This window comes from Bos taurus, chromosome 2, assembly GCF_002263795.3.
Source record: "Bos taurus isolate L1 Dominette 01449 registration number 42190680 breed Hereford chromosome 2, ARS-UCD2.0, whole genome shotgun sequence".
Lineage (NCBI taxonomy): Eukaryota > Metazoa > Chordata > Mammalia > Artiodactyla > Bovidae > Bos > Bos taurus.
In genome coordinates this window covers 84,809,188-84,823,788 of record NC_037329.1, presented here as the reverse complement: position 1 = coordinate 84,823,788, position 14,601 = coordinate 84,809,188, and the positions used below count along the sequence as shown (strand labels likewise).

Genomic DNA, 14,601 nt, shown 5'->3' with positions numbered 1-14,601 from the left:
ATACTCTTTGCATTTTCCCCTTAGCATGGTTCATAGTATTGTTGTAAGTAATAAGAGCTTAATCTTCTTAAAGAGGATGTGAGATTGATATGATATTATTTTGAAATGTCTACTTATAAAAATAATTGAATTTCTATTTTAGGACATTTTAAATAGTGGCAGAAGTAATATCCAGATATTGATTAGAAGCTCAAATCAAACAGGAACTGGTGTCACATTTGAGACCAGAGCCTGTCAATACAAACCTGTGTAGGGTTTACAATTCATGTACTTTTTTTTTTAACAGGATCAGAGAAGTAAGACATTCCACCTGGTAGGTTATGAAAAAAGGGAACATTACCCAGGGATATAAGGTTGATGACACCATCTCCTACACGACTTCCATTTAATCTAATCTTTGTACCTAGAAATCAGACATTGAGAAAAGGGCCAACAAGGATTCTGGTTCTGGTTATTTCTCTGCTTTGTTTCTAGTGCACTTTCTACTTAAAGTTATTTTTTAAAGAAGTCATTTTCTGCCTATTTGGGAGCTACTTACAGATTGTTGTGCCCTGTTCCCTGATTCTGTATCTGCAGAAACATTTTGTTTCATAATGGAAAGGTGATTATTTAAATTGGCATAAATATACCATCTGCCCCTGGGATTTTTCTAGAGATGTTCTTTCCTAGTCTTTAAGGTATAGTACTTTGTTAAAGGAGCTCCATCAGTTTGAGTTGTCAGTTCTATTTTGCTCATTTAGGTTATTTGACACATAGCTTGTGTCCTGACATTTTAATCAGTAGTGAGTTTCCAGGCTTTCCTAATAGTTCTTTTTATCTTTGATGACCTAATTAACTTTACCTGGTCATGGAAAACTTACATTTTTAATTGTCCTTGAGATAATGGGCTTCATTATTGCCTTGAATGAATTTTTCTTTGAAAACTTACTACCATTTGGTTCTTACTGATAATGAAAAATAGCTCTTGTGAAGAGCGTTAGAATTAAAAAGAATTTTTAAAGGCCTTTCTACATTGCTTGCAGACTTTACTGCGAAACTGAGGGAAATGGCTTATGCTCATTCATGATTTCATGTCACTAGGGATTCTGCAGTAAATGTGTCAGACATGGTTCCTCCCTCCTGTCACATTATGGGGGAGAAATATTTGTTATGGATGAGGGAGAGAAGGAGACATGTTTTTATAAGAAATCTGTAGCCCAGAGAACTTAAGTGACTTGCCCAGAGTCATTGAATGTGATAGAATTTAGATGTGTAACTGATGACGAAACTGAAGAGCAAATAAGGAGACTTTAAAGAGTCTTAGAAAGTGACCAAAGGGTTGGAATTTTTTTTTTTTTTTTTTTTTTTGTAGATAACAGGTAGCCAGTAGAGGTTTTGGATTGGAGTGGAGATATAGTCAAAGCTTTTAGAAAAATATATTCTCATAGTGATGTGCGAATTCAGTGAATCAAGGTTGTTAGAGATGTGAAACAACCGAGAAACTATTAATAATTTTACATTTAAGAGAAAGTCCTGAAATAATGGAATGAATGGTAGCCAGGCTGGGATGGGAGAAATAGAGGAGACTCTATATTGGGAAAATGGGGGGAGGACTTGGTAGCTGATTGCATAAAAGGAAAAGAGAAGTCAGTGATGTTTGAAAGAAGAACTTGGTAATATCCCATAGCAGTATGCACTTAGCATCAATTAAGAGAAGCCCAAATGTCCAATCAGGTGATTTTTTTCTAAGATCCTAACTTGATGACTGTCTCTTAAGAATATTTCCTAAACACAGGGGCCATGTTCCTTCCTGCTCTCTTCACTCTGAATCCAGTCTAAGCGTTGCTTCCTGTGTTCTGGTCTGTCCCGAGGGAGGAAGGAGTAATTCTCCCGAAGATTTGAAATTACGAGAAAACAGAGCTAAGGTTATTGCTGCAAAGTGGGTCTCTTCCTGAATGTGTGAAACGATAGGACAAGTCTGTGGCATGTATGGACTGTTGACTCAGTGGATTGCTTCCTAGGCATTTTTTGTTGACCACAACTCCCGAACCACCACTTTCATCGATCCCCGACTCCCGCTTCAGAGCAGCAGACCCACGAGCGCACTGGTGCATCGACAACACCTGACCCGGCAGCGCAGCCACAGCGCAGGCGAGGTGAGTCCCAGCTGTAGCAAGTGACCTGTTGGTTGGTAGGAATGCAGGATGTGGGATTTATTGAATTCTGCTGGCTCTTTCATATTGCTTTGTTTTTCTAGTTTGAGGCTGTCATTTGGAGGCTGAAAAGTACTGGAATGTTGACAGGGCTTCTCTGGAAACAAATAGAACCTAAATTGCAAATTTAAAAGTAAGACATTAGAGGAAAGGTTGAAGAAATTAGATTTTTTTTTTTTTAAAGTTCAGTGGGTGATGAGAGAAGATTCATAATGCAATACAGTGTTCAAGAGAGGGTGATGGGGAGCCCTTTGGCATACCTGATAGCAACTTCATAGGAAGAAATGAACATAGCTTTTGCTCCGTCACTCAGTCGTGTCTGACTTTTGCGACTGTAGCCTGCCAGGCTTCTCTGTCCCTGAGATTTTAATTGGGGATTAAAATTGGGTTAAAGGTAGGGACATTTCTTAAGTGAGGATTGTGGGATTAGATGAAAATCTCCGGCCTAAGCTATGAGGTTGTGATCCTCTCTAATCTTCTTTAAAATTAGGGTATATAAGAGAGTTGATTTCTATACATGAAATGCCCGGAGAAAATGGGCAGAATTAAAAGCTCTACTGTACTCTACTTTGCTGGTTTGCAGTGACCCAGGGTAACCACATGAGGGCTCTCCAATAACCTAACCAAAAAAGAACAGAAAAAAGGAATACTCTCTTTCTGTTTCCCTTTTTCGGTTGCAGGTTAAATAAATAAAAGAAGAATGTTTTATGTCAAATATTCTCTCCTCAGTACAAGACAAGAGGGCAATAGAGGGTGAGATGGTTAGGTAGCATCATCAACTCAATGAACATGAATTTGAGCAAACTCCAGGAGATAGTGAAGGACAGAAAAGCCTGGTGTGCTATACACAGGACGTGGAGTTGCAAGAGTCAGACACGGCTTAGTGACTGACCAACAGCAACAATAGACTTATGCTTTGAATGTCATATATCATCACTTTATATACATTGTTTCTTTTTTTTTTTTGTATTTTATTTATTTATTTATTTTTTAAACTTTACAATATTGTATTAGTTTTGCCAAATATCGAAATGAATCCGCCACATGTATACCTGTGTTCCCCATCCTGAACCCTCCTCCCTCCTCCCTCCCCATACCCTCCCTCTGGGTCGTCCCAGTGCACCAGCCCCAAGCATCCAGTATCGTGCATCGAACCTGGACTGGCGACTCGTTTCGTACATGATATTATACATGTTTCAATGCCATAAAAATTCCCTTAGACGAGTAGAATTAAGATTCTTTTCCTGCATTCCTTTTCCAGGTTTTGTCTATGAGCGTATCATCTTTTCAGTATTATATTGTATGTCAAATATTTTTGTAGCTTCTATTATAAGAAAAGATTATGAATGCAATAAATAACTGGATTTGATTTACCAGAATTCCACTCTTGGAATTTCCCCTCATGATTTACATACTGGCTGTAAGGATCACGTGTGTTTGCTGGTTAAAAGTGCAGACATAGACGAGTACACACAAGAAGCTCATATAAAAATGATATATAAATATATTGCAGGATGAGGTATGCACAAAAATATGTATGTTTTATGAGTAGCTAATAAATCTCTACCTGGCTGTCATATAAACCATTAGTGGTAAACTGGACGATGCTAATACATTCACCTAAAAAGCAGTATAGACCTCTTACCTTTGGACTTTGTACATCATATGTAGCATATTAGGGCCGTGCCTGGTTTTATCACACAACCTGTGCCCTTTAGACACTTGCCTTATCTCCACTCCACCATATGATGCTGACTGTTCAGTCTGATCAGAACAACGTGCGAGAGATTAGTAACTTTATTTATACTTTCTTTCAACTCTTCTGCCTCAGAATTCGAATTATTTTCATGGTCTAGTAGTAAGGATACTAAGATCCACCTTAAAATTTGAATGACAATTTTTCTTCTTGTGGATGGAAACTGAGCAGTGGCACTAAGATGACCCTATGAAGTCTCAGCATTTAGCCCCAGCATTGTTAAACCTTTGAGGTGAATGTGCCTTCTGGCCCAGCTGTTGGAAGCATGCACATCCTGTAGTAATTGCACATCTATCATGGCTTGCCCACAGACTGATGGTCTGGCTTGAAGAAGCAGGGTGTCAAGAAGAACTTTGACTATTCTAGGAAATGATGACAAAAGGCACCCTACTGACAGAATGGAAAGTATATATTGGTAGATTGAAACGATAAGTTTGGTGAATGATGAACAAGATGTAGTTAATGATCAAAATCTCCCCCAAGAGGAGATTTCATTGGCTTCATGTATATACTGGCTTCATTTCTCAAAGCCAATAACTCAAGAGAAGTGCAGTGGGAAAATTCTAGTTACATTCACAAGTCTTCCCAGCCATTCTCTTAGACTCATTTAGCAAATATTCCAGGTAGTAGAAATTTGGGTATCTCTTCCATCCAACAAATGAATACTTATTGAACACCAGTAGTGTAGAAACATGGTTAATGTGAGGTATACAAAAAAATGACAGAGAGAATATATAAAACAAACTATAATCCAGATGAATAACAATACAAGTGAAAAGTGCTTTATAGACTGTTAATAATGGCAGCTGCTTTTAAAATGTCCCCCAAGTGCTATGGCAGTCAGAGAAGGTGGCATTTGACATCAGCTTGAAGGGAAGGGAAAGCTTTATCGAGGAGAGGCTGTTTGAACTGCACTTTGAAGAATGAGTGAGAACATTCTAAAGAATAAACAGGCAGTGAAGGACGGGGACAACGTTTTCACTTTAGGGCCTTTAGAAAAACCTCCACCAAACACGTAACTGAAGCAATGTGATAAAATGATTATGAGGCTTTGAGTGGGTAGTAGTAGAAACTGTATTTTAAAAGTACTGATTTATTAAGTAGTGCTGGGAAAACTGGACAGCTATGTATAAAACAATGAAATTTGAACACTTCCTAAAAACATACACAAAGATAAACTCAAAGAAACTGTTAAACTCTTAGAGGAAAACATTTATAAAACACTCTGACATAAATCACAGAAAGATCCTCTATGACCCACCTCCTAGAGTAATGGAAATAAAAACAATAATAAACAAGCAGGGCCTAATTAAACTTAAAAGTTTTTGCACAGCAAAGGAAACTATCAACAAGGTGAAAAGAAAATGCTCACAATGAGAGAAAATAATAGCAAGTGAAAAAACTGACAAAGGATTAATCTCCAAAATATACAAGCAACTCATTCAACTCAATACCAGAAAAACAAACAGCCCCATCCAAAGGTGGGCAGAAGTCCTAAATAGACATTTCTCCAAAGACATACAGATGACTAACAAATACATGAACAGATGCTCAGTATCACTCATTATTAGAGAAATGCAAATCAGAACTACAATGAGTATCACCTTACACCAGCCAGAATGGCCATCATCAAATAATCTGCAAACAATAAATGCTTTAGAGGGTATAGAGAAGAGGGAATCCTCTTGCACTGTTGGTGGGAATGCAAATTAATACAGCCACTATGGAGAACAGTATAGTTAGTTCAGTCGCTCAGTCATGTCTGACTCTTTGCAACCCCATGGACTGCAGCAGGCCAGGCTTCCCTGTCCATCACCAACTCCCAGAGCTTACTCAAACTCATGTGCATTGAGTCAGTGATGCCATCCAGCTATCTCATCCTCTGTTGTTCCCTTCTCCTCCCGCCTTCAATCTTTCCCAGCATCAAGGTCTTTTCCAATGAGTCAGTTCTTTGCATCAGGTGGCCAAAGTATTGGAGTTTCAGCTTCAGCATCAGTCCTTCCAGTGAATATTCAGGACTGATTTCATTTAGGATGGACTGGTTAGATCTCCTTGCAGTCCAAGGGACTCTCAAGAGTCTTCTCTAACACCACAGTTCAAAAGCATCAGTTCTTCCGCGCTCAGCTTTCTTTATAGTCCAACTCTCATATCCATACATGACTACTGGAAAAACCATAGCTTTGCCTAGAGGTACCTTTGTTGACAGAGTAGTGTCTGTGCTTTTTAATATACTGTCTAGGTTGGTCATAACCTTTCTTCCAAGAGGCAAGTGTTTTTTAATTTCATGGCTGCAATTACCATCTGCAGTGATTTTGGAGCCCAAGAAAATTTGGAGCCCAAGTGCAAGAATCCTCTTGCACTCCCACCAACAGTGCAAGAGGATTCCCTCTTCTCTATACCCTCTCCAGCATTTATTGTTTGCAGATTTTTTGATGATGGCCATTGTTTCCATTATTTCCCCATCTATTTGCCATGAAGTGATGGGACCAGATGCCATGATCTTAGTTTTCTGAATGTTGAGTTTTAAGCCAACATTTTCAGTCTCCCCTTTCACTTTCATCAAGAGGCTCTTTGGTTTCTCTTTGCTTTCTGCCATTAGGGTGGTGTCATCTGCATATCTGAGGTTATTGATATTTCTCCCAGTAATCTTGATTCCAGCTTGTGCTTCATCCAGCTTAGCATTTCTCATAATGTACTCTGCATATAAGTTAAATAAGCAGGGTGACAATATATAGCCTTGACGTACTCCTTTCCCAATTTGGAACCAGTCTGTTGTACCATATCCAGTTCTAACTGTTGCTTCTTGACCTGCATACAGTATAGAGATTCCTTAAAAAACTAGGAATAAAACTACCACATGACCCAATAATCCCACTACTGACCATGTACCCTAAGGAAACTATAATTGAAAAAGACTCATGTACCCCACTGTTCATCACAACACTGTTTACATTAGCTAAGACACGGAAACAATTAGATGTTCATTGACAGATAAATGGATAAAGAAGTCGTGGTACATATACACAGCAGAATATTATTCAGACATAAAAAGGAGCATGCTTGACTCAGTTCTAGTAAGGTGGATGAACCTAAAGCCTATACAGAGTGAAGTAAGTCAGAAAGAGAAAGACGGATATCGCATATTGACACATATAGATGGAATCTAGAAAGACGGTACTGATGAACCTATCTGCAGGGCAGCAGTGGAGACGCAGACACAGAGAAGAGACTTGTGGACCCGAGAAGGGAAGGAGAGGGTGGGATGAATTGAGAGAGTAGCTTTGAGACATGTACATTGCCATATGTAGAATTAGATGGCCAGCGGAAATTTACTGTAGGATGCAGGGAGCTCAAATCTGGTGCTCTGTGATAACCCAGACGGTGGGATGGAGTGGGAGGTGGGAGGGAGGCTCAGGAGGAGGGGACATATGTACACCTGTGGTTGATTCATGTTGATATATGGCAGAAGCTAACACAATATTGTAAAGCAGTCATCCTCCAATTAAAAATAAACAAATTAACTAAAATTTAAAAATATAAAAATAAAACAAAAACTTATTAAAAAATAAATGTACAAATTTATAAATCCAGGAAGTTATTTTGCCTCTTGTTCTCTTAACTCTCTCATATGATTGTTCTACTGTTGTCATGAAATATTTCTGTAACGTGGGGGGAAAATGCTAAAACAGAAGCTAAAGCGGTGTTAGAGTTTTCTGGTAAGACTATTAATGGACATTTTTGTTTATCTACTTATATATATGAGTTTCTAAGTCTATAGTAGGTAAAAAAACTAATTTGGGTTGGGGCAACCCTATTTAGCTCCTCCACACCTGCTATGATTAGCTTGCTGGTGTGGGAGGTTAAAACCAGAAAGAGCTGTTGCTCTGGGTGCACTAATAAGCATGTACAATTGCTTCTGAGAAGATAATACTCAACTCGGAAACCCTCACAAAGACTGCTGCTCTTCAGCTCCTCCTCTGCTGAGGCAAGGGATTCCCTGACTTGCTTGGCCAAAAGAAGGCATATCCTGGCACTGCCCCAGTGAATTCTGTTGCACCCAAGTGTTCTCTCTGATATATTGTTGCAGGTCTGTGTTCAGACCTGCAACAGGTAGGTCAGGTAGAAGTTAATTCAGAGGAACATGTATTTAGCATCTACATCCCCATAGGCATATTGAGCTCCTTCTCTATGCTTGGTCAGTAGTCACAGCTCTGGCCCCTCTCAGGGACATGGATACCCCAACCACTCCCCTCAGTTCAACAACTGAAGCAGAGCTTTTGAGAGTCCTATGTCCGCTCTTCAAGCTAGCCTCTGTTCTGATCAGTTGGTACTTAGCAATGCTTGTTGTCGGTATTCTGAACAACTTGGCTTAGGATACTGTTGTAAAGTACTCTGGGATTTAGTGTAGAATGTAAACACTGCTTGTGTTTGCAGGTAGGAGAAGATTCTCGACATGCAGGACCACCAGTTCTTCCCAGGCCGTCGAGTACGTTCAATACAGTCAGCAGGCCGCAGTACCAGGACATGGTTCCAGTGGGTATGTCACCTCTTCCTCAAAGTCTTCATGTTTGCTTTCATGTCAGTGTGCACCACGCATTCTCTGCTGATGCTTCCCTGTTGTCAGCCTCTCTGACAACAGAGGAACAGTTGCATTATCCTTAAAAAACTGATTTGAGTATCAAACACTTATGTCTTATAAAATCCTGTAGGCTGAGAATTTTTATACTACTCTGCCTTTTCTGTGTGAAGTCTTTATGCTGGATTCTTGAAGTTAAGGAAAAATAGGTTGTTAAAGCAACTGGGTTGTGTGGCCATTTTAAATTAGGCATTTGGACAAACATATTTGTTTAATATATATCCAATACTTGAGACAGAGTTTAAATGGTGTGTGAGCCTGTAGTAGTCATGAGGGCACATTCTTAAGGGGTTTTGTGGCAAATTCAAGATAGCAAAAGTGCCAAAATTGTAAAATAAATATAAATGAATACAGGCCAGTAGGCCTAAAGAACAGTTTGAGTTGTTAGTAAAATGGTGAGGTTGAAGTAGATCAGTTTTCAAACCTGGAGTCCCTAAGGTAGATGGAATGGATAGGCTGGCAAATGGGCTGTTCCATCTTCAATTTGAGCAGCTCTTCATTTGTCTGGTTTTATCTTAAATGTTTTATCTTTTAAAGAAAGATTTACCGTGAAATATAATGCAGTGCACACGTCCTAAAGAAGTTTGAGAACCACTGATATAAGAAGAAATTCTGAGTAGAAATCAAATAGTCTATATTTTATTGTATAATTACCAATTTGATGCTAAATACTACACATAGAATTTTTAAGTACTATAAAATTGTAGTTTAAAAATTATATAGTCTCTGATCTTAGATGAAATGTAAAAATCTAGTGATAAGATTTCAACTATAAAAGTATGTTTATTATTTATATGTGGTGAAAAGTGCAGTTAGGACACATTGAGTTCAATAATGAGATTCCATTTTAGCAGATAGTATTTTTTAAAATTTCATTCGCATTTAAGATAAGCATGATGTAGTTAAAATTTGAAGTGGCAGATGACTAGAGAATTATGTTTCTTTTGACTGATATTTTTAAGTAAGGCATGTTTCTTGATCATATTTATGAACACAGGAGTATTAACTGAACTAGAAATCTCTGGTGTTTGAGGATTCAGATACTCAGTTCTGTGATTTAAATGTATCTATATTTCAGATTAGAAATAGAAATGTAATGAAGATGAATTATCTTAAGTAAGCAAGTTAGTTTTCTTGATAAAAGAATATTAGCAGAGCCTTTAATAAATTTTAATTACATTTAAAATTTCTATAGACATTAGCCAACCTTAATTATGATATAGATTTTCCTTTTAAAATATTATGTACATAATTGATGATGCTGGTTCTATTGTAGCTGTTGGTGTAGTTGATTTGGTAAAGAGCTACCCTGTGACTTAGTGGCATTTATTTCCACCCAGAATTTGGGAATGGCTTGCCTCTGCATTTCAGTAGTTGCTGTTGGCAACTCTTGCTCTGCCTCTTTACCCCTGTGGGTGGCTGACATTTAATCAGAAGATGGCTTTCCGTTTCTAGCAGTTGTTTATGAGATTGATAAGTCTCAGTGTCTAGAATCAGTATTAGTGTCAGTATCTAGAATCTTGTTGATGATCTCATCTTGCAATTTGATAATAAATATGGCTCATCAAATGAGTTTAATGAGTGCATAAATCAATCACACCTAACATGTCCAATACTCATACAGCAGGACAGACACAAATTGGAATTTAGTTATCTATAGTGGTTCTAAGGGCTTCCCTGGTATCTCAGATGGTAAAGAATCTGCCTGCAATGCAGGAGGCCCTGGTTTGATTCCTAGGTTGGGATGATCCCCTGGAGAAGGGATAGGCTTACCCACTCCAGTATTCTTGGGCTTCCCTGGTGGCTCAGAGAGTAAAAAATCTGCCTGCAATGCGGGAGACCTGGGTTTGATCCCTAGGTTAGAAAGACCCCCTGGAGGAGGGCATGGCAACCCACTCCAGTATTCTTGTCTGGAGAATCCCCATGGACAGAGTAGCCTGGTGAGCTACAGTCCATGGGATCTCAAAGAGTCAGACATAACTGAGCAACCAAGCACAGCACAGCACAGGGGCTCTAAACTATGACTCTGAATACAGGAAATATTAATCAGGAAAACAAAAGAAGTCTGGATTTATGTGAATAAAACTAACAGATTTGAAAATATTGTTACATACTATATATATATATATATATTTTTTTTTTTTTTCCAGCTTACAATGACAAGATTGTTGCATTTCTGCGCCAGCCCAACATCTTTGAAATTCTGCAGGAACGTCAACCTGATCTTACCAGGAATCACTCACTCAGGTAACCAAAATATTGGTATTTAATTCAAGTTGCATAAGCCCCAACTGTTAAATCTTCAGTAACACTGATAATCGTCTTGGAGATTCACTTTTGCTTTCTGGCATTCTGAACAAAGGCATCTTGTGAACAAATACTTCGTCACCAATAGCAGATCAGTGCAGTCCTGGCTTTTTGCTGTTAAGTATGAGAATTGAATGAATTTGACTAAAGAACCTAGAACCATCTTTAAAGAATATGAAAAAGAAACAAACTTTCACAGCCAAGAATGCGTCCTAGATGTGTAGACTATAATGAATATAGTAAGACACTAACTATTTGGATGTAATATGAATAAGCAAAAGTAGCATAATGTTTATTGAATTGAGACATAAAATCTTAGACTTGGCACTGACATTTTTCCATAATAAAAACACAATGGAACTCAAAGAAGAAATCTGATCCTCTCCAGAGTCCGGTATTCCCCTGTATGACCCCTCTCTTCTGAACAACTCTTCAGTGTATCATGCTTCAAACCCAGTTTTACTTTCCTGAATACATGCTGTTCCTTTTCCCTGGTGAGCTCTTCTTCTGTGTGTGGCAAGATCTTTCTTTTTAAATTCAATGTAAGAATTTCCCTGGTGGACTCTCACTCTCATGATGTAGTCTAGTCTTTCTCACCTTTGCTGTGCTCAGCATCACAGAGGTGGAGATGGAGAGAATTGAGAGTTTCTGCTGAAATCCTACATAACTCAAAGCCCATTTAGTCTATATGCTACTTGTAATGGCAAAAATATGTTTGCCCAGTGGTGCCATCCTGGCCCATGACAGCAGTTCTCAAATACTGTTCCACTAAGCTGTGTCGAACTGTTTTTGTCAGTATTACTGGGGAGTTTTATAAAGTCCAAAATGCCAGGTCTTGCTTCCCCCAACTTATCTCCCTTCTCTTAATTTATGCCCTCTATTCTCCCATGCCCTGCCCAGAAATTTAGTTCAAGAGGTCTAGGTAAAGTTCAAGCATTTAATTTCCTAAAACTTCTCCACATAATTTCAACAGCACATCCAGGTGTAATAGCCTCTGGTCTAGACACTAATTTGATCGTTAATTATTTAATGTATCAAGCAGTCCTTCCTACTATTTTGGTTATGTGACTTTTGTGCTTTGACTTTTCAAGTGCTTATGCTTTATTTTCCAATTAGATTATAAGATCTTTGCAAATAGGGATCTTACCCAATTCATTATTTCTCCTTCCTTACTGCTAAAATATCTAGTAACATTTTGCAAATATAGTGAATGTACGTATATGTTGATATGGAGAAAAATTACCAAATATTCTTCTTATGATGTTCTTAGTCTCTCATATCTTAAAAGTCATCATTAAAACTTTGTAAAGTTTCTAAAGGCTAAAACTTCACATAATTTCAAGTATGATACTACTAATGTTGCTTATATAGAAATCCTGGTTTCACATAGTTAACTAGCATCTAACTCAGGTATCAGTGTTTTCCCCAACTTGACAAGCATGCTGTTCTCAGTCAGGAAAAATTATAAAAATTATACAAGCTGTCGTTTTGTATATTTTATATTATAGCATCTACTCAGCAACCCATGGGCCTCTAGAGAGTCTTCTGTAAAAATAACTTTGTAGAAATGAGCCCCTCAGTTCTGTAATGAGAGATCTTAGAGGTTCTGGGCTGCAAAGCAAAACAAACAAACATACAAACAAAATCCCTCCTCTTTTGCAAATCAGAAAATAAGAACTCTGTTTTCTCTCTTTACCATCTTCAGCTCCAACCTGCTCCTCCCCTTACTTGTAGTCAATATTCATTCCTCTGAAAGAACCCTGTCCCAACAAAAAAGAACAAGAAAAAGGAAACTCACAAAATTTTCCAGGTTTGCTCTACAACTCTGCATTATTATTAATTTAACATGTCTTAAGATCTCTATCGTTAGAGAAATAAGATGATATAATCTACCTGAACAAGGCATCTCACATTATCATTATTCCTTAATGACTTGACAGAACCTTAACAGGTCCTAACAGAGGGAAAACCTGCAGCCACTGGAAGCTTCCAGTTTTGTTTATTCCTTCTGCTTTTTAGAGTCTTTAAAGTCTCTAATCTCCTAAAAATTGCTGAAGGTTTTTATTTTTTAGTGACACCTGGGGTCCTCAATTAAGGAAAATCCCATGTGATAATCTATTGCTAAGATATTATTTGATAGATTTTAAAATAAGTTTCCATCTTATTTCAAAACTTGTTAATAAATTTCCATTTATATTTTCTATAACTGTTTATAGAATTTGACCATAGAAGGCTTGAGCAGTCATGACAAGTAGGAAGAAGCAGGAACTTCAGTCAGTGGAATAATGTTGCTCTTACATAGAGTGTGTGTCACTATGTACTTTTAGCCTGAAAATTTGTTGATAGTTCAGCACTTAGCTTATCGTAACTACATGATGGGGAAGTTTGTACATCTAAAGGAACACTCTGTTTCATATAGTTAAAAACTGCATTGTAAGGAACATTCCCACAAATGAAGGCGGGGAAGCTGGGGTTCTTTAATCTCATATTTCAGTCATATATTTGATAAGAGATTTATGCATGGAATGGAACTGCTGAGTCATGGCTCAAAAGTAGCAAAGATAACTGTGAGCCTATCCTGAGCTGTGTGTACATTGTTCCTCATCGGTGGCACAGATAAAAATATGCCTTCTTATTTTCTCCATAATATGATGAGGAATTAAGTGTCAGCCTTTGGGAAATTCAAATAGGTACACCTCTGTGCTTTGTGTTTTTTTCATTTTTCTCATATGATTCCTTGCCCTCCAGAAGATGGCAAGCAATTTGTTTAGTTTGTATCCATACACAGCTTTCTCTTCCTTGAGACGCACCTTGAATACCTTTTCCTGTAGAATGGTTATGGGTTTTCATGCATTGGGATATAGCTTTTGCTTTCCATTGCTATTTTTAAAATTCTGCTTTGTCTAACTTCATCTGTCAAGCAAATGTACATGCTACCAAGTTGTTTTCTCTTTTTTTTTTTAATCTCAGAAGAGATCTATTGGCTCAGAAAACTCAACATCCAGAAGTCGTAGCTCCGTCAAATGGATTGTGTCTCATTGGATTACATTGGTTCTTAGTGAAAGAGAGTAATCCTACTAAGAAGCTCTATAACATTAAAATAAAGACTGATACAAAATGTTTTAAGATTTTATCCAAAGACAAATCTATTCATTAAAAACACAACCTTTTAAGAATGTTTTATAGATGAATGGAATACGTACAAAGTCAATAAAATTTTGGTGTTGGTACTTCTACAATATTGTATTATGAACAAGGAACCAAGTACCGTAAAACTGACTTAAGAGTTGAGAATTCCCTTTTGTGTAATAGTTGAATTTAACCAGTAGATCTACTCCCTACTAACCCTGCTGCTGCTGCTAAGTCGCTTCAGTCGTGTCTGACTCTGTGCGACCTCATAGACGGCAGCCCGCCAGGCTCCACTGTCCCTGGGATTTTCCAGGCAAGAATACTGGAGTGGGTTGCCATTTCCTTCTCCAATGCATGAAAGTGAAAGTGAAGTCGCTCAGTCGTGTCCGACTCTTCGCAACCCCACTCAGTCGTGTCCAACCCTTCACGACCCCATGGACTGCAGCCTACCAGGCTCCTCTGCCCGTGGGATTTTCCAGGCAAGAGTACTGGAGTGGGGTGCCATCGCTGTCTCCACCCTACTAACCCAACTTTCCTCAAACCGTGATGATAATTATTTCGGACTATAGGTCAATTCCTCC

General features: G+C 38.1%; 1 protein-coding gene across 2 annotated transcripts in view; it reads left to right on the top strand.

Annotated features, from left to right (window-relative positions):
* Positions 1 to 14,601, top strand: part of HECW2 (HECT, C2 and WW domain containing E3 ubiquitin protein ligase 2) — a 446,473-nt gene that overhangs the window by 356,080 nt on the left and 75,792 nt on the right. For both annotated transcript variants that reach the window (XM_024981178.1, XM_024981179.2), the window contains 3 exons: positions 2,001 to 2,135; positions 8,383 to 8,485; positions 10,735 to 10,831. In XM_024981178.1, the coding sequence (XP_024836946.1) occupies positions 2,001 to 2,135; positions 8,383 to 8,485; positions 10,735 to 10,831 (335 nt within the window). The remainder of the gene's footprint in view (positions 1 to 2,000; positions 2,136 to 8,382; positions 8,486 to 10,734; positions 10,832 to 14,601) is intronic.